This window comes from Nipponia nippon, unplaced genomic scaffold (genome assembly GCF_047370975.1).
Source record: "Nipponia nippon isolate SJK-2023a ecotype South Korea unplaced genomic scaffold, ASM4737097v1 scaffold_6, whole genome shotgun sequence".
NCBI lineage: Eukaryota > Metazoa > Chordata > Aves > Pelecaniformes > Threskiornithidae > Nipponia > Nipponia nippon.
The window spans coordinates 50891331-50917720 of record NW_028262380.1 but is presented as its reverse complement, the minus strand read 5'-3'; the positions used below and the strand labels follow the sequence as shown (position 1 = coordinate 50917720).

Sequence of the window (26390 nt, the reverse complement as noted above, 5' to 3'; positions counted from 1 at the left end):
AGACAAGCATGTAGTAAAGAAAAGCTCTACAGAAATATGGGAAGTGACATTTGCAGTTGGTGACCCCGCAGTGAAGTCTGTGCATCCTCCCAGGATGTCAAGAGAGAATCAGAAATTAATATATTGTACTGTAAAAAATAAGTAGTTTCCATGGATTGTTGTTCTGGTGGAAATGAGGACAGTGACATTCAGTTAAGGGTTAGTGTAGGAAGCAGGGAAGAAAATTCAAGGTTGGATGGATCAAGTGAAGCTTTTTCAAGCTTCTTCCAGTACCAGTTGTAAATGAAATGGCTGATACTGAACACAACCTGTTTCTATAACAAAAAGGATCACTGAAACAACTTTGATGAAAGTGAGATGCCTTAAGGGCATGTTGCTAGGCAAAATTAATTTTTAACTCTTGAGCTTAAAATGCCTGGGATGCATTTTGAGCTGTTTTGAAATTTGGATCCATGGACAGAGGCCACTGGAGAAGTAGGAGGAGTGGTGGTGCTCTATTACAAACTTCCTGTGGCTTTGCGTTGCATCACTGAAGATCTTATAAGCCCTATTTCTCTGTAGAGCTTGTAGTATGTTTGTGTTGTATATGTAAAACATAAGAGCTTGGCATACTGTTGTTGTAAGCAAGTTGAAGACTTCCACAGAGGTGAACATCAGCACAGTGTTTATAGTAAAGCATTCAGAACATTAAAATTCATGGATATGGTTGACAGAGATGTATAGACAGTGTTTGATCTCACTTTAACTCCATGGCAGACCTTGAGCACCACTCTTCCCAAAAGTCATTCCTGTGCAAGACAGGATAACACTGGATATTTTTGTGCTGGGTGATCTATTTGCCATAAGGTGATTAAGTGAAGATGGAGTCCCCCAATAACTGGGGGCCATAGATAACATAGCTGTTATCATAATCGTAACACTAGGGAAAAAAAAATTGAAGCATTACATGGAAGTGAGGGGAAGGGGGCTTGAATGTAAGAAGGTGTCTGAAGCTGTCTTATTAGCTTTGGGGGTTTTTTTCCTCTCTTTCCTTACTGGTTTTGAGTAGTTGACATCTGTTTCCGCGCTTAGTTCACATATTTCCCATTAGAAACTCTAGAGGAACAGAGCAATCAAAAACAAGGACTTAATAGTTTCGCCAAAGCTACCGTGAGACATTTTCTTTCATTACACCATGAAAGTTGGATTAGTAATGATAGCTTTTGCCAGTTCATTCCTTTTTATATTGATTTTACACAGTAAGATCTGAAGAGAGTGTTTCCTTTGCTATCTATGCATTTTGTTTACCTGTGTTCTGTTCTCTGTTTTTATACTGAATTCTTAGATGCCAAATAACATAAATAGAATTATTTTCCATACTTAAATAAATAATTGTTTTACAGAAGGAAAAGAAAAATAAATCTACACTACTAATTTGAACAACACTGTAGACATGTGAATGCCAGGATAAATTTCTTAAAAAAAATTTTTTTTTGAGGTTGATAGGTTAGGAGAAAAGAAGAATACTCTTCCTCTTTGTACAGGTGTTGCTGGGAAGTGGCTGTATAGGATCTTTAATTATTCCCACTTTGCAGGCAAGAACAGGACACCTGGCTTGACTTTTGGTCTCAGAAAAAGTTATGACAAAGAGACAGGACCATAGTTTTTTGCCTGTGGCAAAATTTTTTCTTGCAGTTCTTCTGTAGCTATTTGCTAGTGGTTTGTGGACTCTGCTTACATGGTTACTCTTAAAAACCACTTCCTCTGCTCCTCCTCACTGTCCATCCACCTCTCCTCTCCCTCCTAAAACCAAGGATGAGATTTCCCCACGGTTCACCACACGGTAATTGAAGGCTTGGGGATGTGGAGAAAGATGCTGCCACTGGCTCTGTCTATAGTTGCTGTAGGACTGTTGCCTGAAATGATGATGCTTTCCAATATCACTGCTGTTTCCTAACTACTTTCACCTGCGCTTTTTGTGGCCATGCAAGTTAAAAATTTTGGTAATGCTAGAGGAGTCCACATGATGCAGATAAGATGCGATAAGGCTGACAGCCTCACATTTTGCTTTTTGTTATCGTTTCTAAGCATTCAGGAGTACAAGCCTGAGAGACAGCTCTAGTCCTGAAAAACTTGCAACCACAAAGCTCAATGCAAAACTGACTGGGCTTTTAGAAATAGTGCCACTGACTTTGGATCTGGGCCTTTTGCTTAATGCCAAGCACATTAGCCTTATGTGGTTTTGATCAGGTAAAATATAAACTTGAAAAAGTGCCAATATAATAGATGCTTGTTTTCTTCTTAGAAAGCTATTGCAGTGTGGGAGCTCACTAATTAGTTCAGAGATGCCTTCTGAGCGTGTGTTGGTGACCACTGTTAGTAGCAGCTCTTGAAGGCTGCCCAGGTGGCCATTTGACCAGATTTGTAGTAACTTAAAAAGATGGATTCATGCGTGTGTCAGATGTACGTCTGCTCTCCCCCGAACAGCTGTACTGGCCAGAGATCAACCAAGCAGATTATCTTGTGGTCTCTCCTCTTTCTTCGCATTCTTAAAATTAATGGTTAAAAAGTAAACATAATTTAAATGATTGATTTACATGATCTGCACTGACGGATACATAAATAAAAATCTGGCCTGATTTTCAGAAAGGACTAACTAAATAGGATATTCTTTGAGAAACAGCTTTGTAAAAGCTGTCTTATTCTGAATATCCAATCACCCTCTGATAATTCCTCCAGAAGAATTCCTTACAGGCAAGTTACAAATTCATGTTGTCTTTAGCAATTACTTGCGGTGGATAAACTATAATGATATAATTGTCTAATGTTTAGGCAATTCTGCTTTACTGTACACTTAAATTATATTGTGAAACATAATATACCTGATAACACTTAAAATTTTCCATTTCCAGTATATTTTACACATTTTGCCTATGTTTTCTTGATCTAGTGTAGTATAACTAGGAACTTCTGGGTTTGGTGCTGTAAGTTTTATTTGACGTATCAAATAAATGTTTTAATATTGATTTTAATACTGCTGTTTTATCAATTTCTTCATTTCCTACCGCGAAGAAGCATGGCTCAGTCCACACGGCACCCAGGAAACCTCTGTGCACAAAGCTAGGTAATAAAAAATGGCGATAAAAAAAAAGTTGATAGTTGGAAAATAGGCTGAGGCTTGCAGCTGTTCAGGAGGAAAGCACAAAATTCATTAAGTAGTTAATGAGCTCAGTGGTTTTAAGTGAGGGGGAGGAATGGCTTTGTTTTATTGAGGTTGGAGTCTTGGCGGAGAAGGAGAGAGGGAGGTGACTTTATAAGAAACATTCAAATGTTCTGAAATCCTGGTTTTCTCCTGGCTTGGTTGGGGGAAAAAAAAAACTGTTACAGTTGTAAGGAAATTACTAACTGCACTAATTCATATTGGAAAATACAGAAAGCAGAAGATATGCAGCTCTGAAAATTGCCTCCCACAAATCACACTGCAAGAAACACCAAGACTTGGTTCCTGTAAAGGACCACGTGTGTACTTGGGTTTGTTCTTCTTATGTGAACTCAAGCATGCGTATGCAAAAATCCTGAGCGGGATTAGGACATCGGGGTGCTGTTATTCAAATAAGTTGAGCTGGTGGGCATTGTTAGTTCAAACTTTCTTATGGAAACTCCAGTGCTCAGGCTGAGTGAGGGTCATGGGGATCAGGATCACATCATGTTCCTTCAAGCCTGGTTGTACCAGCTATCTAGGCTTGCACATATTTCTTCCTTAACACATGTGGCATCAAAATAGCTTCTAACCTGAGGGCAGGTACTCTGTTTTCTGGCTGTGATAGATGTTGTTTAGGATACAGGCCTCACATGAGTCAGGTATTAGTCATGGAGCATTTGGAAAGATGCAGGCTGTAACTTAGTGTGCAGAGAAGGGAAAGGTTTTATGTAACGCAGCCCCTACTTTCCAGTTCAAGCAGATGACCAGGATGATGGGGTTAAAGACTTTGGATCTTACTGAAGGCCAAGGCTGAGGCTAAGGTTTTGGTTGGTACCTGTGCCAGGGATGCAATGGGCAGAGAGCAGGGGTACTGTGTGCATTTCCCAGGTGCCAGCTACACCTGAAGGAACCCAAATCACTCGGGTCCCAGCTCAGCTGTGCTGAGTCTGATGAAAAGCACCCATGAGCAGCACTGCTTGGGCTGCCCTTCTCCCCCTGCCAGCTGAGGGTGTGCTGGTACCTCTCTGGTTCCTATGGTGCTTGTTGTGGGCTGCACCCTGGTGTCAGCAGGCAATAGCCGTGACATACTTTCTGCTTAAGAATAGCAAAAACCTTCTTCACTTTACATAAAAATAAAAACTGTGTGAAGCAGCTGAGTAGCACATAATCCTGAGAGTGTAAAGTTGGCAGGAGAGGCAGAGCTTTCACTCCTTTCTCCTAGATGCTAACGCAGGCTGTGCTTGGATGAGGAGGGAATGAGACTTGTGATTGATGTGTGGTTCAGTGTTTGAGCATTGCCTGGCTTCCAGAGGCAGAGAGTTCAATTGATTTCTCTGTCAAGAGCTATGCCAATGTAAAAATGGGGCTTGGAATAGGATTTTTCAAATATTCTGCGGTCATAGTTAAAACCAGTTTTCTGAGAGACTCAATATGCTACACTGGATCTTAAGTCTGGTTATCCCTCTGGTACCCCTGTGGAAGCTGAGCTGCTTTGAAAAATAGTACCTAGAGCATACTTAACATTGTGATACATTTACTAGTCCAAATCTGTCTAAATATTTTTAACTCACTTTTCTGAGCTTCTGGCTTGCACTAGTTTTCTCAGGCATCAGGTGGATTGGAATTTTTTTTATGTATTTTAAATAAAATGCAATTGTGTAATTTTGATTATGGGAGCTGAGACCATAAGAAAAACACCCAATATCATGAGGAAGGTGACTAATGTTGGCACACTGGCGATGCTGATAGATGTTAGAAGATAAAGGAGAGCAGATGGTGTTTCATTTTTTGAGTGCTTTGCTTAACTTGGTATCTCTAATGTAGCCCTTTGAAGAACATTACCTGAATTTTAACTTTTTCCATCTCAAAAAAAAAAAAACCAAACCTGAGAATAATCATAATTTTTTTAAAGCAGAGACTGTGTTATGGTCACATCTGATAATGTCACAGCACGGTACCCGAAGTATCTCTGCATGCATACAAAGATTTATTTGCGCTTGGAAGGCGCTGCTTTGTATCAGCAGTGAGCATTTTATTTTCAACTTTTCCCTCAAACTTCCTGAAGAAAACAGAAATTGTAAGTAAACATGGCATATCCTTGACTTCAAAACCATGGCAAGCCTCTGGGATTATTTGGCTTTGTAGCGATGCAAAGCTCATCACTCCTCACTTCAAATGAACCTAAAGAAGCAGTCTGGAACCGGAGAGGTTGGCCAGGGGAGGGACTGGGAGCTGGTTCCTGCTGTGCAGCTTGTAAAGAGCAAGTATCAAAGGGCGGTTTGTGCTTGTGAACTTTACGGACTTCCAAATAGGCTCGCTCTCAGCAGTCATGCGGCACTGAGAGACAGCAACTAACTGCACAGTCTAAATCAATAGGAAAGGAAAGAAATGTCAGTGAAGTGCCGGCAGATCTAACTATCCCCAGCCTGGCAAATGCAGAGTTAAATCCGTCACAATGTATGGAAAGCTTGAACAGATTCTGTGTCTACCATGAGAGGTTATGATAGATGTCTGAGGAAAGATTATATTTAGAAAGCAGAGAGATACTGGTATAGCTCTCTGAGGAACTTCATCCCAAATGTCAACACAGCTTTTATAGTAAAAAAAATAGTTTTAGTTTAAGGAAGTCTTTCAGAGTACACCATACCAGTGAAAGAACTACATTACGAGAGTTGGTGCTGGTATAGGCATATCAGTAAAGACAGACTGGTTTCATGATCCCAGTATGTACAACTAATCCAGCAAAACTTTCCAGTGGAAACTCAGTTTGGGATTTCTGCAGGGTGAGTACACCCAGTGTTCTGGCAAGCTCAACAGCTAGACTTAATTATTTTGTTAGACTCCCATGCAGAAAGACAGCTTTTAATTTGCAATTGGTTAAATACGGGCTATTGAGCAGCATCAGATTGCCGTGACTAAAGCAATGAAATGTATTGTGGAAGGAGATAAAAAGTTGTTTTGTGAGCTGGAAAGCTCCCTTAGTATTTTGATAAGTACTATTACCATGATGGGACACTTAAATATCTACTGGATAGTTTACTGAGATTTCAAGTCTCAGGGTCAGTTAAAATGTAGAATCAAAGTGGTGGAGCAGCAGCATCGATGCTCCCCAAGCTGGAGTGTTGAGTGATATTGCAGGTCTGGTCAGTACTGCATTTTTTGTAATCTTCAACTACCAGGGCAGCATGCTGGAGGAGTTGCACTGACCGCGGGGCTTGGAGCAGGGTAGGCACTCCTCTGGGGACGTGGAGGAGAGAAGCTTCATCGCTTCCAGTGGTCTGACCCCTTGGGCCAGGACATCTTCCCGTGTAATGGCAGGGGACCGCTCATTGCAACAGGTCAGTGCTGGCTGGCCTGAGAGGACTGCTCTTACCCAATGTGAAAAGCACAGTGAGATAGGGACAGTGAGGTCCTCGCTGAGGGACCATCTGCCAGAAGAGTTGTGACTTTGAAGGGTCAAAAAATCAAAAGCAGAAGGGGAAACTAAACATATTTCAGGCAGAAAAGCAAAGCTGCCTGAGACATGAGCTCAGCTGGGCTGGGAGTTTTGTCAGCTGTGGACTACCCCTTGCTGCGATGAGCTCCGATTTCAGGCTGTTGTCTGACAGCAAAATGTATCGCTTGTATGTAGCATGTATAAGAGTAGGTTGTTTTCTGCACTCAGCCACATCTGTGCCAGAAGGTGTTTATTTAGGCAGGCAAGAGGAGGAACGAGCATTTCCTTTAGGCTAGACACAGACACTTGTCCTGTGGAAGGAAATGAAGAGTGCTGTTTTGAGGTCACAAGTGCTGGGGAATCACCCACTTAGCCTCGTACATCCAATCTTAGTGGTGTTACAGTGTTTGTGGGTTGAATCTGGCAGCTGCAGTCAGGAAAGAAGCTTTGCCCTTCCTTGGTGGAGACAGCCATACATGAAGATTTATACATTTGGCTTGGCTGAAGCAGACTACTTGAGCTGAAGTTAACCAATTCTGTGGGAATCGGTGCCCCAAAAGATGCAAACAAGCTTTTTCAGTTGATGTCTGAGTCACTGTTGATTTTTTTATTATTATTATTATTTTAGTATAATCAGAAGGTCATTTATTTCCATTTTTCTTGCCTGTCACACTACAGGGAAACATTCCTGAAACTAAACATTGCTAGTTTCTCATTGCAGAGTGACAACTGAGTTACCAAATCAACTGGTGCTGTAAAGCTTTCAGATAAAGCTGCAAACATTCTGCCTTGACTGTATGAAGGAAGCAAAATGCATGAGCATTAATGGAAGTCAGAAATATCTGAGAAAATCTTTGTGGTTCAAGAAAATTTTTCTGCAAGGTTTTGGACCAGATGCTGAATGACACCTATTTTTTCCAGGCCCGTTGTTATGAAATCTGCATCCCTCCCAAACAGATGTATATTGCTATAGTATTTTCTTTTCCACTGAACTTATGCTTTGAAACTCCTAAGACAAGCATTAGCACTTTAAAAGATCAGTTTTATGATCTGGAGGTGGAAATTGCTCACCAGATTTAAAATAAAATAAAATACAACCATTTCAAACTGTCTCAATGAAAAACGGTTATACTGGATGTGACACAAGAAGATAAAAAATAAGGAATAGTTACTAGGCCACACAAGGCCAAAACTTAATATCCAAATAACTGTTTCAGCCATGGTTACTGGGAAGGGAGAGACTGGATTTCCATGTGATTATTTTTTTTCACAGAGTGAAGCCCAGGAAGTGATGAGCAGCTGCAGTATGAGCCCTCACAGATGGACAAAATGAGTGTGTTTCCTCTCCTAGGATCACTCTCATTATTAAACTTCTATTAATTGAAGTTACCTTTCCTTCAACATTGGAGAGGTTCATCAGCTTTATAATACAAAGAAAATATTTACCTTTTTTTTTTTTTTTCTTCATGGACCTCTGTCTGTTTATTCATTAATGTGAACTTTGGGTTTTAAGTTAGTAGTGTTCCTGCGGTTTTGTGTCATTTTCCGTTGGTACCAATGTTCACTGTATAAACTAGCTAATAAATTTAATTTTGCTTTGTGTACAACCAAACCTCCATCAGCTACTGTGGAGCAGCTTCTGTTTTTTCAGAAGGACAAGTGGGATCACTCAGAACCAAGTCCCTAGCAAAATTATCTGCCTTCACACAGTGCAGCTGAACAGTTATGCCAGATCATGACCATCTCAGCTCTTGAATGTGTATGTACTGGGAGAATTCAAATGACATTGTGACTGTATGATTGACCAGTCTTCCTCTGAAATTGTATCAGTGTGTTATATTCCAGTTAATTAAATCTTACATCTGAGTGGTTCGTTAGAACTGTGTAAAAGCCTCTCCAAGAAGATTTGTAACCTTAATTATTTTTTTTTTTTTTAGAGTTGCAATGATATGGGGTAAATTACAGTCTTGGTAGATAAGCGGCCTGTTGTGGTAGATAAGTGATCGATCATAGGGTCTGAAGTCAGTGCAACAGCTCTGATATATACCTGCCGAATATGTGGCTCTAGATACCTAGAGAATATGTATTTTAAGAAAATGATACGTCAAGGAGTGGTACAGCCTTTATGCATCACTTACCTATCTATCAAGTTTCTTGTGCTACTGTGTCTGAGCTCTAACTTCTGTATCATATGGTACACTTATCAGTGTAAAAAGTTAGAAGGGAGAGTTATTCTGTTAGTCTCTGTGATAAACCTTCTTGGGTTGTCTGCATGATTGACAGTGGTTCTGAAGTTTTATCAGAGAACAAATTGATGGGTGGACATAAATTTACATCAGTTACATGTTGTTAGTTTTTGCTAATAGTGCACTTTGCCCTGGTGTTTATTTGTGCAAAACCTGTTTTAATCTAGGGTATGAGGCTAAGTTACTTGACAGTTAGCTTTAATAAGAGGTCATTTGTCAAATGGAATAGAATGAAGTTGTTATAGAAATAATTAAGAAACGGTTAATTTAAATTGAAAGGGATGTAAAGAAGGAGCTGTGAATCTCATCTAGTGGTGGCTGCGATGCAGGAGAAAGTGGCAATAGCCCATGAAAAGTCAACGCTCATCCCCACAACCTGCAGCTCTTCTCAGCGGCTTTCTCATTCTCATAAAATATACAGCGCTTTTTGCAGAATATTTCAAGGGAGATTTTTTCTTCCCCTTGAAGAATAAATCAATTTGTAGTGCAGTGCATTCATTATTTGCTCTAGGTTTTTGGTACTGTTGAACAAGCTCTAGTCAGTGCTTTTTCTACAGGAAACGTAGACCAGGCTGTGGTACAGGACCGATGCTCTGTACAAGCGCATCACCGGCCTGGCCACCCGTGCAGTTTAACAATCACATTTTGAAGGCAGTATTTTGGCTGGTAACAAATATCTAGGAGATACCCAGCACTAAGCTGAAGAAAAAGGGATTATGACCCTAAGGTATTTTCTGTGAAGTTACAAAGTCATTGCTGAAGTAGAAGGCCTGACCCACAAACTCCTTCCTTGTGTTTGTAAGGCTGAAGCCTGAATTATTCATAGAGCGGGGACTCTGAGCAAACTGCAGAAGCCAGCATGCTTAAGGTGATTAGTGAAGAGTCTGAACTGGTGCTTTATGACGTAGATGAGTCATCAATGTAACAGACATGCTAGCAAGCACGGGAGAGGGTTTGTGTGGGAGGGTAGAGGAGCCATCTCTCCTTAGGTTGTTAACAGAGGAGAGCCTGACCAACAGGACTGGTTAAATCTCAGTGCTCCCAGGTGTTTCATTTCAGCTCATCGGTTAAAGAGACACATATCCTAGTAGTGTGTGATTAATATTATGATGAAAAACAATCGCATACACTTCAATGGGATTAACGTGTTCAAGTGCTTTAGGGTATTGGTGCCCGCAGGACTGGCATCCTACACCTTTGAAGAGGGTGGTGTTAATTCTGCGTTCAGTGAGTTGAGCGTGTATCCAGCCACTATTCGCAAGGCGCTTAGCTTTGAAAGGGGACACAGTAATTAAAGTTTATTTCGTAGAAGCCCCAAAGATGTACATATGTTCTCTGCATACAGATTGTGTAGCTCATGGGCTTCACAACCCCATTTTCTGTCTGTTTATATTAATTCTGTCTTCTTTTTTCTTTGAAGTTTAGGAGGCAGATCAATTTTTAATTTGAGGATTTTTTGGTTTTTTGGCTGGAGAAGTGGACAAATGGTGATAAATTGTATTCACATGAAGGAATTAGTGTTAGATTTGAAACAAGTTAAACAATCATGGAAAGAAAAAAAAATCCTTTCTTCCTGAAAGCTAAGTATTTAACAGGCTGCTGAATGATCAAAGGTCCCTTTTAAGATTTTAAAATGACAAGATAAAAATCAGTTTAAATTCTCTAACATTTGCATTTGTGACAGCAAGAATATGAGAAGCAATGTCAAATGCTTGAAGTCCTCCCACTTGCGCAGTGATCACTGAGTCACTGTGCTGATACAAGCCAATTTAGAACACTTCACCCCTGCTATAAACGTTGGGCCTAACTCAATTGGGAAATGGGAGCATCACCCACACAACACAAAGCACTGGAGCGTTTTTCTTTCACACAGGGTAATCAGCAGCAGTATGAAAAAATAACTTCAGTGCTGAAGGGGTTCTGTTTCTGCAGTGAATAGTTGTTGGGGGAATATTGTATCTAAAGTTTGCTTTGACTTACATAAATCTTGGTTTCTGCAGGGTTATTGGAACATGTATTAGGAGCACACTTTGCTGGAATGTGGTCCCTTTATATGTGAACCTTAATGCTGCTATTGCATTGAGGGTACGGTAGCAGAGCTCTCTTGTCACTGATTTAATTTTGGAAATTACAGATGGATAAATGCTGAGTCTATCTCACTGGATAAAAATGGTTTGCATCAGATTTCAAAGATGTCATACCTTATCATATTAAGTAGTTTGTTCTTTGGCACTTGAAACACTTTGGATTTCTGAAGTTAGTTCTTGATTCACTACAGTGTTATTTTAGCATTAAACCTATGTAAAAGCCTTGACTTTCATGGAACTAACTACTTGCTTAAGTGTACGCTTGAAAATCTTTTGCTGAATCAGGGCTTATATGAATTTTAAAAGTGTAAAAATAATTCAAGTTCAAGTTAGATCAGCTTTTAAACTTTTATTAGTAATGTTATTTTAAGCTTCTCCTATCAGATTGCTTACATATACTATATATTTGTTGTTGCTGCAAAGAATGTGTTGAATTCCTTTTCTGCAAGAATCCATTCAGAAAAAATGCTTCTGAATATTTGTGATACCACCTATTATTCTGTGAATAGCTTTTTGAGGATGCTAGATGGTCCAAGGCACGTCCTGGCAGAAGTGTCTCCTGTTTAGGTAAATGTAACCCACTAAGACTCCACACTTCATATGTTTGGAATGTTGCATGTATAGGAAAGAGATTAATAATCTTAGAGCAGTCACTGTTGCAATTTCCAACATCACTGCCTTTCTTGAATAATTCTTGGCAGATGGGCAACTAAACCAGAGAATAAGAACCAGTTGGTTTGTTGCCTGCTCTTACAGAAATTATAGACTTATATACAGAAATCACCGTTATTTTTCAGTATGGTTTCTCATTGAATCTGCTTGTTGAACAACGCCTATTATAAAATAGTAAACACGTCAACTGGCTTTATGCTAAACCACTACAAAAATTATCATACTTTAATGACAGCCATTGAAGTACTCCTATGATGGGAATGCACAAATACTTATCAGATAACTGAGACAAAGTTATCTGGAAACCATGATTAAAAGATGTTGATATAGCACACTGCTGAATTTCATTTAGTTTGTTCATGGCAAGCTACATTTATTTTTAGCCTCATATTCCACATAAGTACTTTCTAGCATGGCTCATTTCTAAAATGGCATTTGCACATAAATTTACCAGCTGAGTGTCTAACTGATACTGCTTGAGCATTTGCGAACACTTGGGCATCCAGCTGTGGCAACCACACAAGTGAGTTGTGTTCACTTCTGCATGGGTGATTCTCAAGATCTGGCTCTCATTCTTATCTAAATGTTCACCAAGCAGCACATGTAAAGAAACATCTTTATGGCTGGTAGCAGATAGGTTTTTGTGTTGCTTTCGAACTACAGGGAGTCATATTATAAACGCGCCCTCTTCTTCTGAAGCGTGGACTGGTCCTGCCAGTCTTTTTGCATCATCCTCAGTACTGAAAATATGAAAGAGCTCCATCATAGTGAGAACCTAAATGCTGAAGATGTTGTATTACTCTGGGCAGCATATCAATGTTCATTGCAGAAACTGCAAACGTGACTTGTAGGAGAAAGAACTGTAGTGACCGTAATCGATTTGCCACATGTATTCTTTCAGTTCCTCCTCTGTTTTAACTGAGCGCTCTCGTCTCTGTAGAATAAGCTTTGATAATCATTCTCACTGGCATGACATGCATGAAATTATTCTTCCTCAACTTCATCTGAACTTCTGTAAATCACATGTAGCTGACTGTTATGCCATGAATTTGAAGAAAAGTCATTTGGTTTTGTTTTTTCTATTTACCCCCAAAGCAGAGGGTGTAATGAGTGCGTTTGCTGTGCTAGCGGTATTTCACTCAAAACTTCCTGACAGAAACGTGGGTTTACCTGCTGTTCTAGACGTAGTGAACAGAATGAATGCTTTGCCTCAACTGCTTTTTTTGTGTGCTGCCTCTATGGTGTGTATGCATCATTTTTTTTCGTCTCGTGTGCTTAAATATTAATGGGGCAGTGGCTGGAGTATGATTAGTCCCCTCTCTGGAGCCATAAAGGCGGCTGTGGAGAAGAGGATATTTCCCTTTCATTATGCTCCTTGTGCTGTGGGACCAACTGCTTCTCGTGAAGTGTAGCAGTTCATGGGGATTGCTTTGCTGTGACTCCAGCGCATTCCTGGGTGTAGAGGGCAGACGCCTGCTTAGTAGGTGAAGTTTGGGGAACTACTGTGATTAATAATAAGAAAGGACCAGAGGGAAAGTGTCGTTCTAACGGTTCTGGCAACTAAAATTCAATGCTGCTTTGATCCTTTAAAAGCAGCTCTGCATTTTAATTTCAAATGGTTTGATGGAGTTTATTAATAGAAGACTCTTTCTGGTAAAAACGGTGCAGTAACAATTCCCCTTCAAAGTTCCATCTATGGCTTGAGGAGATCATCAGCCCACGCTGGTTCAGGTAGTTTTCCGACATTAGGCACCGCTGGGACTTGCCCTCCTTCTCCTCTATCAGCCTGATGAGCAGCGTCTCTGACCTACTTGACTCTGCTCCAAACACCAAGCAGACGCATCCCGACTCTAGCACCTTGTGTGCAATTCTCATAAATGAGCACCAGAGATGCAGGGTAGTGGATGCTCAACAGGTTAGGAAACGGTACAGTGTGAACAGAATGAGCTGGTTTAGTTCAGAGCAGGCTGAAATGAGTCAGGATAACAGTCTTTCCAATATCAAACCTTTGCTACAGAGAGAAAGGGGACTGCGTCCGCTGGGAATAGGACTAGAAATACTGGTGCTAAATGGTAGTGAGGGAGATCGAGGTCAGACACCAGGAAAGATGCTAATGCTGACAGTAATTAAGCGCAGGAATAGATTGGGGGTGCTGTGGAATTTTTGTCACTGGAGGCTTTTAAGGTGGCTTTTCGCAGACAGCTGTTGGAAATTATTTAGGGAAAGCTGAACCTGCCTAAAGCAGAGGTGCGACTTAGATGACTCCTCAAGGGCACCCAAACTTGCACTCTTATGAATTTCTATATATGAAGAAGTAGTGAAGGTTTTTATGGTGTGTATGCCTTTTGGAACAGCTGCAGATGTCTGAAAAGAGGATTGTAAAAACAGGCTGCTCTCAGCTGTACAGGTATGAGTACAAACATGGCTTAGTGAGGGGAAGAGTTACACCAGGCTTGTACTGACATAGCTAAGAGCAGAATTTGGCCTGGGAAAGGCTGTTTTGCTTTGAACTCCACTCTCACACAGTGTAGAGGATAGCAGACTTCTGTCTGATGCTTTCCTTCATCTAAGCCAGAAATGAAAAGCAAAGATAACAGTTACAGTGCCGGGGGAGGAGGGAAAGAAAACACTGATAGTCAAGGATTGCATATTTAGGTACTAGTCCTTTAAAAGTTTCCTTGCCTTCTACACTTTACTAAGTAAACTTTATTAAATAATTCTTCCCACTTAGTTAAAAAGAATTACTACTTCTTGTACAGGAGAAGAGTAAGCTGAAGGGATGTGTTTCATGCCAGTGGACTGAGAAGTAATTTTTCCCAACGCAAGCGAAAGCTCTGAATAGTTGTACACTTGCTTCCACATGAAGAGGGATACTTCAGGAATATAAATTTTAAAATGCAGGCTGACTCCCTAGTCTTTTGTAGTGTTTGATCTGCTGCTGAATAGATCACAATTGCAGGAAATACTCCTGAAACCTTTATAGCTCAAGTAATTGTTGCAGGTGTTTTTCAGAGCAAGTGCTGGTTTCTTCCTTAGAAGAAACATATTTTAAAATTCCCCAGCTAGGTAAAGTGCTGCAATAGACTGGAATTGAAGGAACGCTTTAGAGAGATGCTCACTGATAATAACTGAAGGGTAACCACTTCACTGACAGCATGTCCTGTCAATCAGTTACAGCCTTTGAAGGTGACCGTGCTGCCACTAGCTCTCCTGTCAGCCCACGGCTCAACGTGCTGGAGGGGAAAAGCAAATGAGTCAATGCTGATTGCATTAGTTTATCTGCTCGTACTCTAGAGAAAAGCAAAAGGGAGAAAACCCTACCCTCTTTCCGCTATCTGTAGAGCTTGATCTCTCTCTTTAAAAACTTTCTTGGAAATTAGTGAAGTTACTTCATTGCTTTTTGAAGACACTCACGCAAGCTGGGGTGCGGAACTGAAACGTGTGCTGTCTCTGGGACTATGTGTATCAGAGTGGGAACTCGTGCTGTTCATGGTGCTAGAGGGTGGCTGCTCCTGCAGTTCTGTATAGGGGACTTTTTCTAAGACTAGGAGAAATAACTATGGTTTAGAGGTTGCTCTTTTAGATAATGCAGCATTGAATTAACTGTTTGTGTGAGTGGAGAATTCTTTTAGAGGGAACTTACTTTCTTCCTTTAATTTTGTTTCTTAGGAAAGAGAATATATACTCATGGAATCTATACAATAACTTCTAAAAATTATTAAATTACTAAAATTATTAAATTACTAAGAATTTATGTAATGTTGGAATATGATTATGATACTCAAGCAGTTTTAAGTAAAGCGTGGTAAAATAACTTTGCACCTGGGGGTGACTGGGACCATGCTGTTTAAAATCATCTTTACTGACTTAAGGAGCCAAGTCTGAACAGGGTTGCTCATTTCTGTGCTGACTGCAAAGCTGATGTGTACCATTGTTTTAGTTAATGTGATCTGTCAAGATCATGTATCATTATGTTCTAGTTTTATTTAATGAAGACAAAGCTCAGGTATCATTCTTGGAGGTCATTCTTGGTGGTGGGTTCATACAGATTGGAGAATCTTCCATTGCTTCAGGACAGATGGGTTTAGCTAATCCCATGGAGCTCCTGACCGACGTTGGGCCAGGCTGATTTTAAAGACTTCTAGTTAAGGTGATTCCTTTAGGATTATATAAACCTAATTCACATATGCTTTCCTGACAGGTTCCTTCATCTTTCCTCTCCTCTCTAGGGTGTGATCATTCCTACTGTTCCCCTTTGGGATCTCCCACCATCCCCAGCAAAATGCATTGTGTAGACTGAATTCTGTATTCAGGAGAAGGCACCCTTAGGCTGGATTAGCCCAAGCAGATTGCCTCACAGACCTTGTTAATACATGAGAGAATGGCTTGCCTTTTTTGCAGTAACATGGCTTTGCTGGCTTATGGTGTTCTTTGACTTTGTAATTCTTTTCCGTGCACCATTTGCCCTTCCTCTTTGATTTGGTGAGTGCTTAAGTGCAGCATATTAACACCTTTTCCTATTGGGCTGCATCTTATTTATTTCAGTCACTTATTCAGTTTTGTCAAGGTATCTTTGAATTACGTAGTAAGAATAACAAAAATAAACTCAGGCTGTTTATTGTTCCTTCTTAATGCATTAAGACCGAGCATACAGTTAGTCCTTGGTCCTTCTTCCAAATCCTTATTGAAAATAGTGGTATTACTGGACTCACAGTGCAGTTTCACAGAAATCTTGAAACTTCAATTTTGAGAATGTAAATCACAATGTTGATAGTGGATATTGTTCGAGCAGATCAATTACCCTAAAATATTTTTGTTGGCCTATGCTTCTCTACCTTGTTCAGGAGAATGTCAAGTGAGGCACAGCTGTGACCACATCCTCCTGATGTGATGTTTAGTTAGCATTTATCATTCCCACCATTTTGCAATTAGAAATTACTTCAGTCTTTCTAAATGGTAAGTTCTAGCTTTTTATTTCCCTGCCTGTGGAGTTTTCAATGTCACCATAGATATGGGAAGCTGAAAAGGATAAAGCTGAAAGGACTGTATGTTCTGGATGCATTTACATGCATTACTGATGGCACATTGACTCAGCCCCTAGGCAACCTGTTATTTTAAGTCCCCTGTAATTAATGCACATGGTCATCACTTTAGAACTCGTATGTCCTGCTGGTCTCACCTGGACAATGGGCACTTTCTCCATGTAATCCACATCAATTTATCAGCAAATAACAACATACCAGGAGCTCTAATTAGGTAACTTTACCAGCCTGGTTAATGCAAAACATGAATCTGAGTTTGAGGAAAGTTGATTGCTCACAGAAATGTTCCTTTTGTACTCTGAACTGAGTTGAGTCTCATCTTTGCAAGTAATACTAAATGGGGAAAGGAAGGAAACAAAAATATACCAAATCTGTGTTATATTGAAATTTGTTTTTCTAGGAATTTACCAAATTCATAAATTGTTGTAAACAGCAAGTATTTCCGGCTATTACAGACACCAAGATGGACCTGGAACCACAGACACTTAGACGGTCTTCACGTTCATTCCTCTCTCCATGGGCCTCAGTCTTTATCCTTTTCACTTTTGTCATTGCCAACTGAAGGGCATAAAACCATGAATCAAAATGCAGCCTATAGCACTTGCAGGCACTATGTTAGCCTTTCATTGGAATTGTGCTATCGCGCTAACATTTATTTGTTTAATTATATGTCTCTTCTTCACTTCCACTCTCCATTTAAGGAGAAAGAGGGTGGTAGTCCCATTTCATTGTTGGTGCTCTAAATGAGTTGTGCGCTGGAACAGCTAGTTTCCTTCACAAATAATGCTTTTTCATAATTTCCTTCACTTAGGTGTTTACCTTAGGGATAATTAAAACAGTTTACTTCTTTCTGGCTAGGGCACAAATATGTCTTCTCTTTGTATCTCCGGAGTAAAACCACTAGACTGTTGCTAATGCTTTGTCATTCACAGCTGAGGCTTGGAGGCACTGACTATTTCAATGAGTGAGGGGGAGCTTTAGGGCATCCTAAACTGACCTGGCAACTCAGTTATAACCAGTTAGCTCCGCATATTTAATACCTTAGGATTAGGAAAGTAGATAAATTGAGGCCATTTTAGCATAACTTTGTTTTGCTTGTTGTTGGGAATTTGCTGTTTTGTTCAAGGGTTTTTCTCCTATCAGGTAAGTTGGGCTTTATGGTCAAAATACCTGTAAAAAATAAGTTACCAAATGGAAAAGACAGTTATTTGTTCACTTAGGTCCAATATCCTGCTCTTAACTATCCTGATATTCAGTGGAGAAGAAAGAATACAAATTATTTTCTTTTCAAAGGGGAATTTAAGCCCATTGACACAGCAAAAATGCTGTTCAGCTTGTAGCAAGAGGTGAATTTGGACAGTATGCTTTACAGCTGCATTGAGGGTATACAAAAGGAATCCCAAAATTTTTTCTTTAAGCTCCACCATGTAATGACTGACAGTTCCAGAAGAAAGTTCTTACAGGGTGCCCAATACCAAAATGAAAAGGGTTTAGTTAGGCTGGAGGGATATTCAGTATACCAGTTGAAAGGGCTTAAGGCAGCCCTGTTGACTTATAGATTTGGGATGCAATAACAGGCATGAGACCAACAGCTTTAGAGATAAACAATTTATCTCTAATGGTGTGGTAATAAAGACAGATTAGTAGCACAATTATCCAGACTGTAACAACAGCAAATTCAATAATTCACTAGTACTGGGCTAGATTTAATATCTGGGCTTGCAAAGATGTACATGACCATGGCTATCAGGAAGCAGGCATGGCTGCTTCTCCGGATGAGCTACTCGGGCCAGCTCAGGGAATGCCAAATTCCCTGATGGGACTGTCTTTTCTATTTTTGAGTCAGGAAAACACCGTTTGGGCTTGTTCTCCAAGCATTACATCCCACCTCTCTGCCAGTTCTGTCCTTGGTGTGCACGGGGCTCAGAAATACAGTATAAGGCAATACTACCCTTACTCTAGTCTATCAGTACATGGTAATTTTGCAAGGTAATAATGCTATTGGATGTGATTTTTTTATTTTATTTTATTTTTTACATTCTTATTTTTATTTCAGGCTCCCCTGGGTACCAGCTGGTGTGTACGTACAACAAACCTGACTACGTTAAAAATATTTTGCATGGAACATTTCATTAGGGCTCTCAAAGGTCTTTCCAAAATGGACTTTAAAGGTCTTTACAAAAGAGGCGTACCAAAATTATCTTGTAAACCATCTTTTTCCCTGTACTAGTTCACTACTTTTTCCGTAGTGCCTTTTATCTTGGTTCACAGCTAGTCAATAGTTATAAAGCACTCAATAACAAACTGGCAAGTGATGTGGTATGACCAGTGCTCATTGAGTTTATAATAGTCTATTTTGTTGAAGTCAGGTATGACTTCTCATGTTACATTAATTTGTTAGGTGATTGAGGCAAGCCTCACCTTATTTTTATGTATGTAATTGATTGTGGACAGTAGAGCTTTCTGCTAGATAAATAAGCCTCCTACAATATCTGCACAGGAAATTTCATAGATGTCTCAAGAACAGAAGGAAAATCAGCAAGTGTGAAAACTTGAATGTGAAAGCTTATGGGGGGAGCTTATCAATGTGTATAAATACCTGATGGAGGTGGTGGTAAAGGAGATTGAACCAGACTCTTCAGCGATGCCCAGTGAAATGTAGGCACTAATCGAAATGCAGGAAACTCCATTTAAATGTAAGAAAAAGCTTTTTCACTGTGCAAGTGGTCAAACAGTGGACCAGGTTATCCAGCAAGATTGTGGAATCTCCATCTGTGAGGTTGGTCAAAACCCAACCAGGCACAGCCCTGCTCTAGGTGACCCTGCTCTGAGCTGGGAGGTTGGACTAGATGATCTCTGGAGGTGCCTTCTGACCTCTGTGATTAGTGGAAGTGACTTCCAGGGTGATCTCCTCTTGCCAGTATAAATGTTTTAAGAGCTGACACTTTCATGGCCTGGTTTATTTATCACAGAATATGGAATCACTTCAGAAGGAATTAGTCTCCAGTAATCATGAGAATATATATGACTGTAAGACTCCTTCAGCATTCATAATGGAAAGAAAAAAATGTGTTACTAGCCAGAGAGATAGTAAATTATAATGCTTAGATAGCTGCTAAATTACAATTACAATGTTTCCTTTTGAAGTTGCTTTTGTTCGTGACTTGAGATAAAATAATTTATTTCTGATGGCAGTAACTTGGCATTCAAAGACATGTCATGGAAAGGACTGAATGCACACTCCTGAAGGTGACCATTTTGCCACATGGTACTGGCATAGGTGTGGTACCGTGAGCAGCCCAGTTGGTCTGTTTTCCATGCACAGAGGTTCTTAAACAGTCTCTCCCCTTCCACCAAGAGTCTTATGAGGTGGGAAAGAACGGGGTGCAATTTTTGCCGAACACACTGAAAAGAGAGAAACCAATTTGGTCATGTTTTCTTGGTAAAAGGAATAGGCCTGAAGCTTTGGCAAATACTCTATAATTTAAACAGGCACAGGTCTTCAGGAGGAGTTTTTAATTAGTTTGAATATTTTATCACAAAAGTGGGTCGTTTCACACTGTCACACACACTGCTTAGCAGGATTCCCATAGTAAAGGAGGAGGAGTCAACATTTTGGAGCCACTGCAGCAAATAAAATAGGAAGTTCTACTTCACATCTTATTTTTGCCACTCTTGTATACCAGTTGTTTTATACCTGTTCCTTGAGTCAGAGCTGGCGTCTAGGGTCATGTAAATGTACCACTTTACAATGATGGGACACTGACTCCCCTTCGTTTATAAACTGGCATAAATTGCTTGGCAAAATGAGAGCACAGCATGATTTGGGAGGGAGGGCGTACACCATAGCCCTTCATTCCCAGAGAAGGTGTGGGTGGGCTTGCGAGCTAACCTGGTGGCATGTAGATCTTGGGCTGTACAAGTCTGATAGTCACGAAGCTTTGTCAAGGCAGGCAGGAGTGCTGATAGCACAAACTGACGGCACGATTGGTAACTGGGAACGGCAATGTGGTGGGCTCTGCTCTGGCTAGCCGCAAAAGCTTGCTTTCCATAGCATGGGGTCTGAGAGCACAAGGGTCTCTGAAGAATGCAGAAGTATGAGTCTTACCCAGAGCGTCCATGCTTCAAACCAAAATATAGGCAAGCATTTGCTTTTTCTTAAGGGAAGCTTCAGGGGACAAGCAGACATCCTCACCTCACCATTTTTTTAACACCTCGTTTATTGCGAGAGTTGTACTTTTCCCTTTTTAAAGTGTTTTCCCTGCAAAAGAGCTCATGCTCCCCAGTTAAAAACTGATTTAATCTCTAAGAAGCATTTGTTTAGCTTTTCGGATCTCCTAATAAAAATCTTTCCCTTTGGAAATGCCCTTCTATGTGGTTTAAAAATAGAGGTGGCAGCTTCAAGAGAAAAATGTGTCTTTCATACTAAGACAAGAATTGGTCTATTGGGTGTTTTTCCTCTTCCATAACTGAATTAGGATATGGAATTATTGATCATGAGAACATAAAATTGCATTTCTTTCTTTTAAAGGAGGTAAATAATGATATAAGGTGTACCTTAGATGGCTCTGTGTTACTGGGTATGGTTGTTTACTTTTGTGATATCCTAACCTTGGAGGAACGGTACATCAGAAGTGGAGAGAGCCACCATTAAAAATTCTGTGGTCACCTATGCTATACCTTTATATGTAACAAATGTGACCTTGAGTAATGTCATCGCATCTGCACTGCAGTGACATCAATGTGAAAGGTGGTGTTTGTGTTACTGTTTGCAGCTGGACAAAGGTGATAAGGCTTTCCCAGGCAAAGAGTTCCCTTGATGGTTTGGTATGGCATATGATTTGCTTAATTTGAAAAAATATTGGTGTTGTGATTGATATGGTATTTTACTAGTGCTGCTGATTGTTTTATTTGAAGCTGTAGAGGAATCTCCGTCCTCAACTCACTGAAGGAACTTGGGAAGATGATAAATTCAGCCTTTTTTAGGCATTGTGTCTCTCTAATCCTGATGGACAGTCCAGACCCATGGCAGAGGTTCCTAACAGACAGCGTAGAGGTTCCTAACAAACAGCGTACCGAGCTTTGAAGCTCTTCTTTGAAATTCAGCTGGCAGATCTTTTTCTTTTGTCGTTACTAATGGTCCTGGCAGTTTGACTTGCCATCTGTTTTCCTGCTACAGATAACATTAAGCTGCATGCTTTCTTCCTCGTGCAACCTCAAGACTGATTTTGGGCACAGTTTTACTTGATGTACCAATTGTTAGCCGAAATTGTTCCTTAATGATAGGGGAAAGCAGAAATTAAATTATATTTTGGATTAAACAGGAGAGCAGTAGACTGGAGCTGTAGGTCCTTATAGCTAATATGTTAGATCAAGTGTACAGTAATAGCTTTAAAATTTGCATCACGCACACTATTTTGCTATTTCAGTCAAAGCTGGTAGGGAGTGACCTACTTCTCATAAAAGTAAATGGGCATAAATATTCCTAAAAATTTGTTTAGAAGCTAAGGTAATTAAATATTGCACATGAAATAATCTTAGAAGCTTGAGTGTTTTGATAAGCCAGGGCAGAACTGTAATGGAGCCCAGTTTTTCTGATAATGTAATGCTCGAAAAGTTACCTGTCATATTGAACATGCAAAATTGTTAGTTCTTCTGGAAGACACAGGCCTAAATAAAGATATTGGCAGCCTTATTCATTGATGTGCCTTGACTTTTGGAATTTGTCCATGTTACCTATGCCATAGAGCAGCACAGGGTGTTAACCAGTAGCAGGCAGATGTATGGAGGCAACTTGGCAGAATAGTAGGCATTGACTCCACACGGACTATACTGTTACACCTCTAAAGGAAAAAGGATATCTGGCCTCACTGAGAAGTAGTGGGACCAGATATCTTCATACTGGACCTTTTAAAGTCTGAAGGAAGAGCTAGAGAGAAGAATCCCCATTATGGAAATAAATTCTGCAAGTCATGGACTTTGAGGGTGAAAAACTTGTGTACATGCATCAGTGCCAGAAGGGGTGACCGAACCAAGGAAGAACAGGAGACTTTATCTGGCAGATAAAGTCACAATTTGTGCATGGAGAGATGCAACAAGTGAGGAATAGAGTATTATGACTACAGTCACCTGGTTAAACCATAGAGGGAGCTGACAGTGGCAAATGGTGAACAGCGGAAGCATGATAAATGCACTTGTTTTGCATATTATTTTCTATTTTGTGTTAAAATCGCAGAGGTGAGTTTCAGGTTTAGCTTCTATTGGGCTCATTTTATCTATATCCTAAATTTAATTTAGCGTCACTATCCTATAAATTGCAGACTTTGAAAAATTACCTCATTAGTCTGCTTTGTGACTTACTTAATTTTGTATTTCTGTCTATGCTGCCAGCCTGCAGGGTTGTTTTTTTTAAGTGAATTTCTTCCTGAGTGTCTGTAATTGTTTTTTAGTGCATTTCTGTCTAGATTGGCAACTGGTATAAATAAGCATAGTCACAATAGTTCCACTGAGCTAGTCTGCCTGTTTTCATATCAGTCATCTTATGGTTCAGGATGAACTCCAGCAGTCTCTGTTCTGACAAAACTTGAGTTTCTTCTCTGTGAACTTCTGTAGTAACAACTACTACAGGAATTGGCCCAATTGGAATGGGTTTTTTCCTTTATAATTTGTGGGTTTTTTCAGATGGTAAATAGTATCTATAGTTCTAGGACAACACTTAAGTAATCCTACTCGGCAAGTTATTCCTTACACTGTTGCAATCCCATTAATTCCAAGAGGCTGTTATGATAATTGCTATATAAAACAGAAGTGCTTCTGTAATGGTCAATAACAGATGCCCAGAAAAAAGTATAAGAAGCTGGGTACCAGGTAGTGCCATGTATCATATACTAATACTGCGTAGAGTAACATGCTGGTTGACATAAGAAAGTATATAGAGGTGTGACCCATTAAAGGAAAAAAGCTTTCCCAATACAGTTAGGTTTTAAAACTGAAGGAAAAAACCAGCATAAAGTAGTCTGAATTATAATAGTTCTCCCTTTCTTGGCCACTTTGAAATGTACTGTGAAAAGGCTGAAACTGTAAAATAAACAATGAGTTATGAAAGGATTGATGTCTGTAACTTTAAAAAATATATAATTGAATTACTGTTTTGTTTGTGTGTATTGATACTACCCAATTCTTTTGGCCTGCTTTTACAACTACTTTTGCATACCTGTGACTGTATTCCCCCAAGTAGTTAAACAGAAATTAATGTGATAACCTACTTAAACAATTTGTGTGGGACTATGTTTCCCAGGTCAGTTTCTTAAGGAGCAAAAAACTTGTTTTGGTTTGCTGCATGACTTGACCAAAGCTTTTTCTGTGGGATTAAAATATTTTCCAAAGATATTCAGCAAGTCGGTGGTGGTACTGTTCTTTTGTTCAGATTGACTTCTTGGCCTGTCCATGGCAAGAGAAAAATGGAATATCAGCACTTCACCTGTTCAGAAAGGTGATAGTAGTCATTCCCATGGATAGCCCTGTGGAACATGGAGAAGATTTCTCTGGAGCTGATGTCCTCTAGGTCTTCACAACCCCTGGCAACATCCCGCAATCAAAGGACAAGCCAAGAAATCAACCACTGATGGGGAGGAAAGACACACTTTGGTGTAAATGACGAGGCAAGCAGTTACAGTCTGTCACTTTTCTTTCCCTGTTTTAAATGTAGAATGAAGAAGGTTTCCTGCAGGAAGGAATGGTGAATAATACAGATGTTCCTGTGGATCCCGAGAATGAGGCTTACGAAATGCCTCCAGAGGTAAGTCTGTTGTGATATTTGCTGTGAATGTACATAGGAGAAGGGTACAGGAGGGAGCTGCGTGCTTAAGGTACATTAGTCTGGCACAGGCTGATGCTGTGAGCTGCAAGGGCACGACAGAAACACAGTCTCTTTGGCCAAGGTCTCCCAGAGGTATAGTGCCGGGAATCAGAAAATCCTTTACTTTCTTGATAATGAGGAAGTTTAATGGGAAAATATTGTGTGTGTTTCAAAATACGTGTGCCTGGGTTTCTGAGTAATCTACAATAAACTTGTATCTTTTTCTTATGTTTGATGGGGAATATAGGAAAAACTGCATCTTCAGAGATTGTTTTAATAGCTTGGCTATTTATCAAAACACTGTGCTTTGTAAAACATGATAATTCATTATTATACTCAAGTTAATGCAATCATCCGAGTAAATTATTTTGTTGTTTTTCATGAACCTGCTATCTAAAATATTACTACAATGTCTGGCAAGATGCATTGGTAGTTGGAGTGGCAGTTTTACAGTAGCACAGATAATTAGGCTGAAAATGAGACGTATAAAACATTTACGCCATGATCCAGTAAAAGACTTAAAGGCACGCTTGATCGCTAATGCCTTGAATATCACTGAAATGATGGGGGCTGCTCACATACCCATAGTTAAACACACATTTAAATGATTTACTGACTCATACGAATATTTGCAGCACCTGGTGTGCTGTTCAGCCCAGAGGCAGTCCTCCTCCCTCTTCAAGTGAATTGCCATGGGTGGCCTCCTGAGTTCCTGACATCAGCTGAATGATGTGTTAACCACTGTAAAAACCTAATTCTCCTGTAAATATCACAGCTCTTAAGATACAGTATCTGGAAGATGGATGCAATAATAATAAATGGCAAGATCCTGATCACATGAAAATCCATAATATTTTGGCATTGAATCCATTAGGACTAGAACAAGCAATGAAAGTAGGATGTATTTATCTAAAATACTAGTAGCACTCATTTCTGCTCTCCTCATTAGGAAGAGTATCAAGACTATGAACCTGAAGCATGAGAGTCCTTTCCTTCCTTTATATCTCCTGAAATCTACTAACTACTAAAGACGTCCCATCCTGTACAAGTGCTGAGTTCAAATGTGCCCAGTCGTAAAATTTTTTTACAGTTTTTACGGTGTATTTTGAAGTCTTCCATCAGCAATGATTGGAGTATCTGTGACTGCACCCACCTTGTTTCAGCATTTCCCTCCTGCTGAAATGAAAGCTGGTTGGCAGAGTCATTGTTGTGCTGTGGATATTGTGGCTTCAAGTTTAAAAGTTAAAAAAGAAAATATTAAATAAAAACACCTAAGTGTCTACTGCTTATTTCTAACTCTGTACATGTTTTGTTGATAGGCCGTCAGTAATTTGATATTGTTTATGACACAATTTTTATTTGTTTCCTATGACTATTCTTTCTGTGCAGAGATGACTTATTGTGAGAGCTTTATATATATGTGTATTATACATATTAAAAAAGTAATTGAGCATGAACTATGCACCTATAAATATTAGCTGTTGAAATTTTATTGTTTTGTGATGTGTTTTATTAACTTGTGTCTGTAAATAATGGTGTTCAACTGAAGCAAATAAAATGTACCCCATTAAAAATGAACTTCTAAATTAGTGATGATTTATAACACCTTCTTGCCTCTCCAAAAGCCCCTGTTAAAGCATTCAGGCTGTGTTGCTTCCTGTGAAGGAACTGGAGGAACAAAACCAGCAAATGGAAGCCCAGTCTATACAAAAAACAGGGTGAAGAATGAGGGTATCGGGGCTGCTACCTCATCTGGAGCAAATTGCTGACAAAATAGATTCAATTGTAGGGCTAATAAACTTTCTGTTGTAAGGAGAACCTGAGAATGAATGAAGCCATTAATAAAGGGCTGCAGCAGATTATCAGGA

The 26390-nt window shown here is 39.8% G+C and overlaps 1 protein-coding gene across 2 annotated transcripts in view; it reads left to right on the top strand.

Annotated features, from left to right (window-relative positions):
• Positions 1–26100, top strand: part of SNCA (synuclein alpha) — a 70093-nt gene extending 43993 nt beyond the window's left edge. For both annotated transcript variants that reach the window (XM_087736444.1, XM_087736445.1), the window contains exons 5-6: positions 24373–24462; positions 25472–26100. In XM_087736444.1, the coding sequence (XP_087592570.1) occupies positions 24373–24462; positions 25472–25504 (123 nt within the window). In that variant the 3' untranslated portion in view covers positions 25505–26100. The remainder of the gene's footprint in view (positions 1–24372; positions 24463–25471) is intronic.
• The last annotated feature ends 290 nt before the right edge of the window (positions 26101–26390 follow it).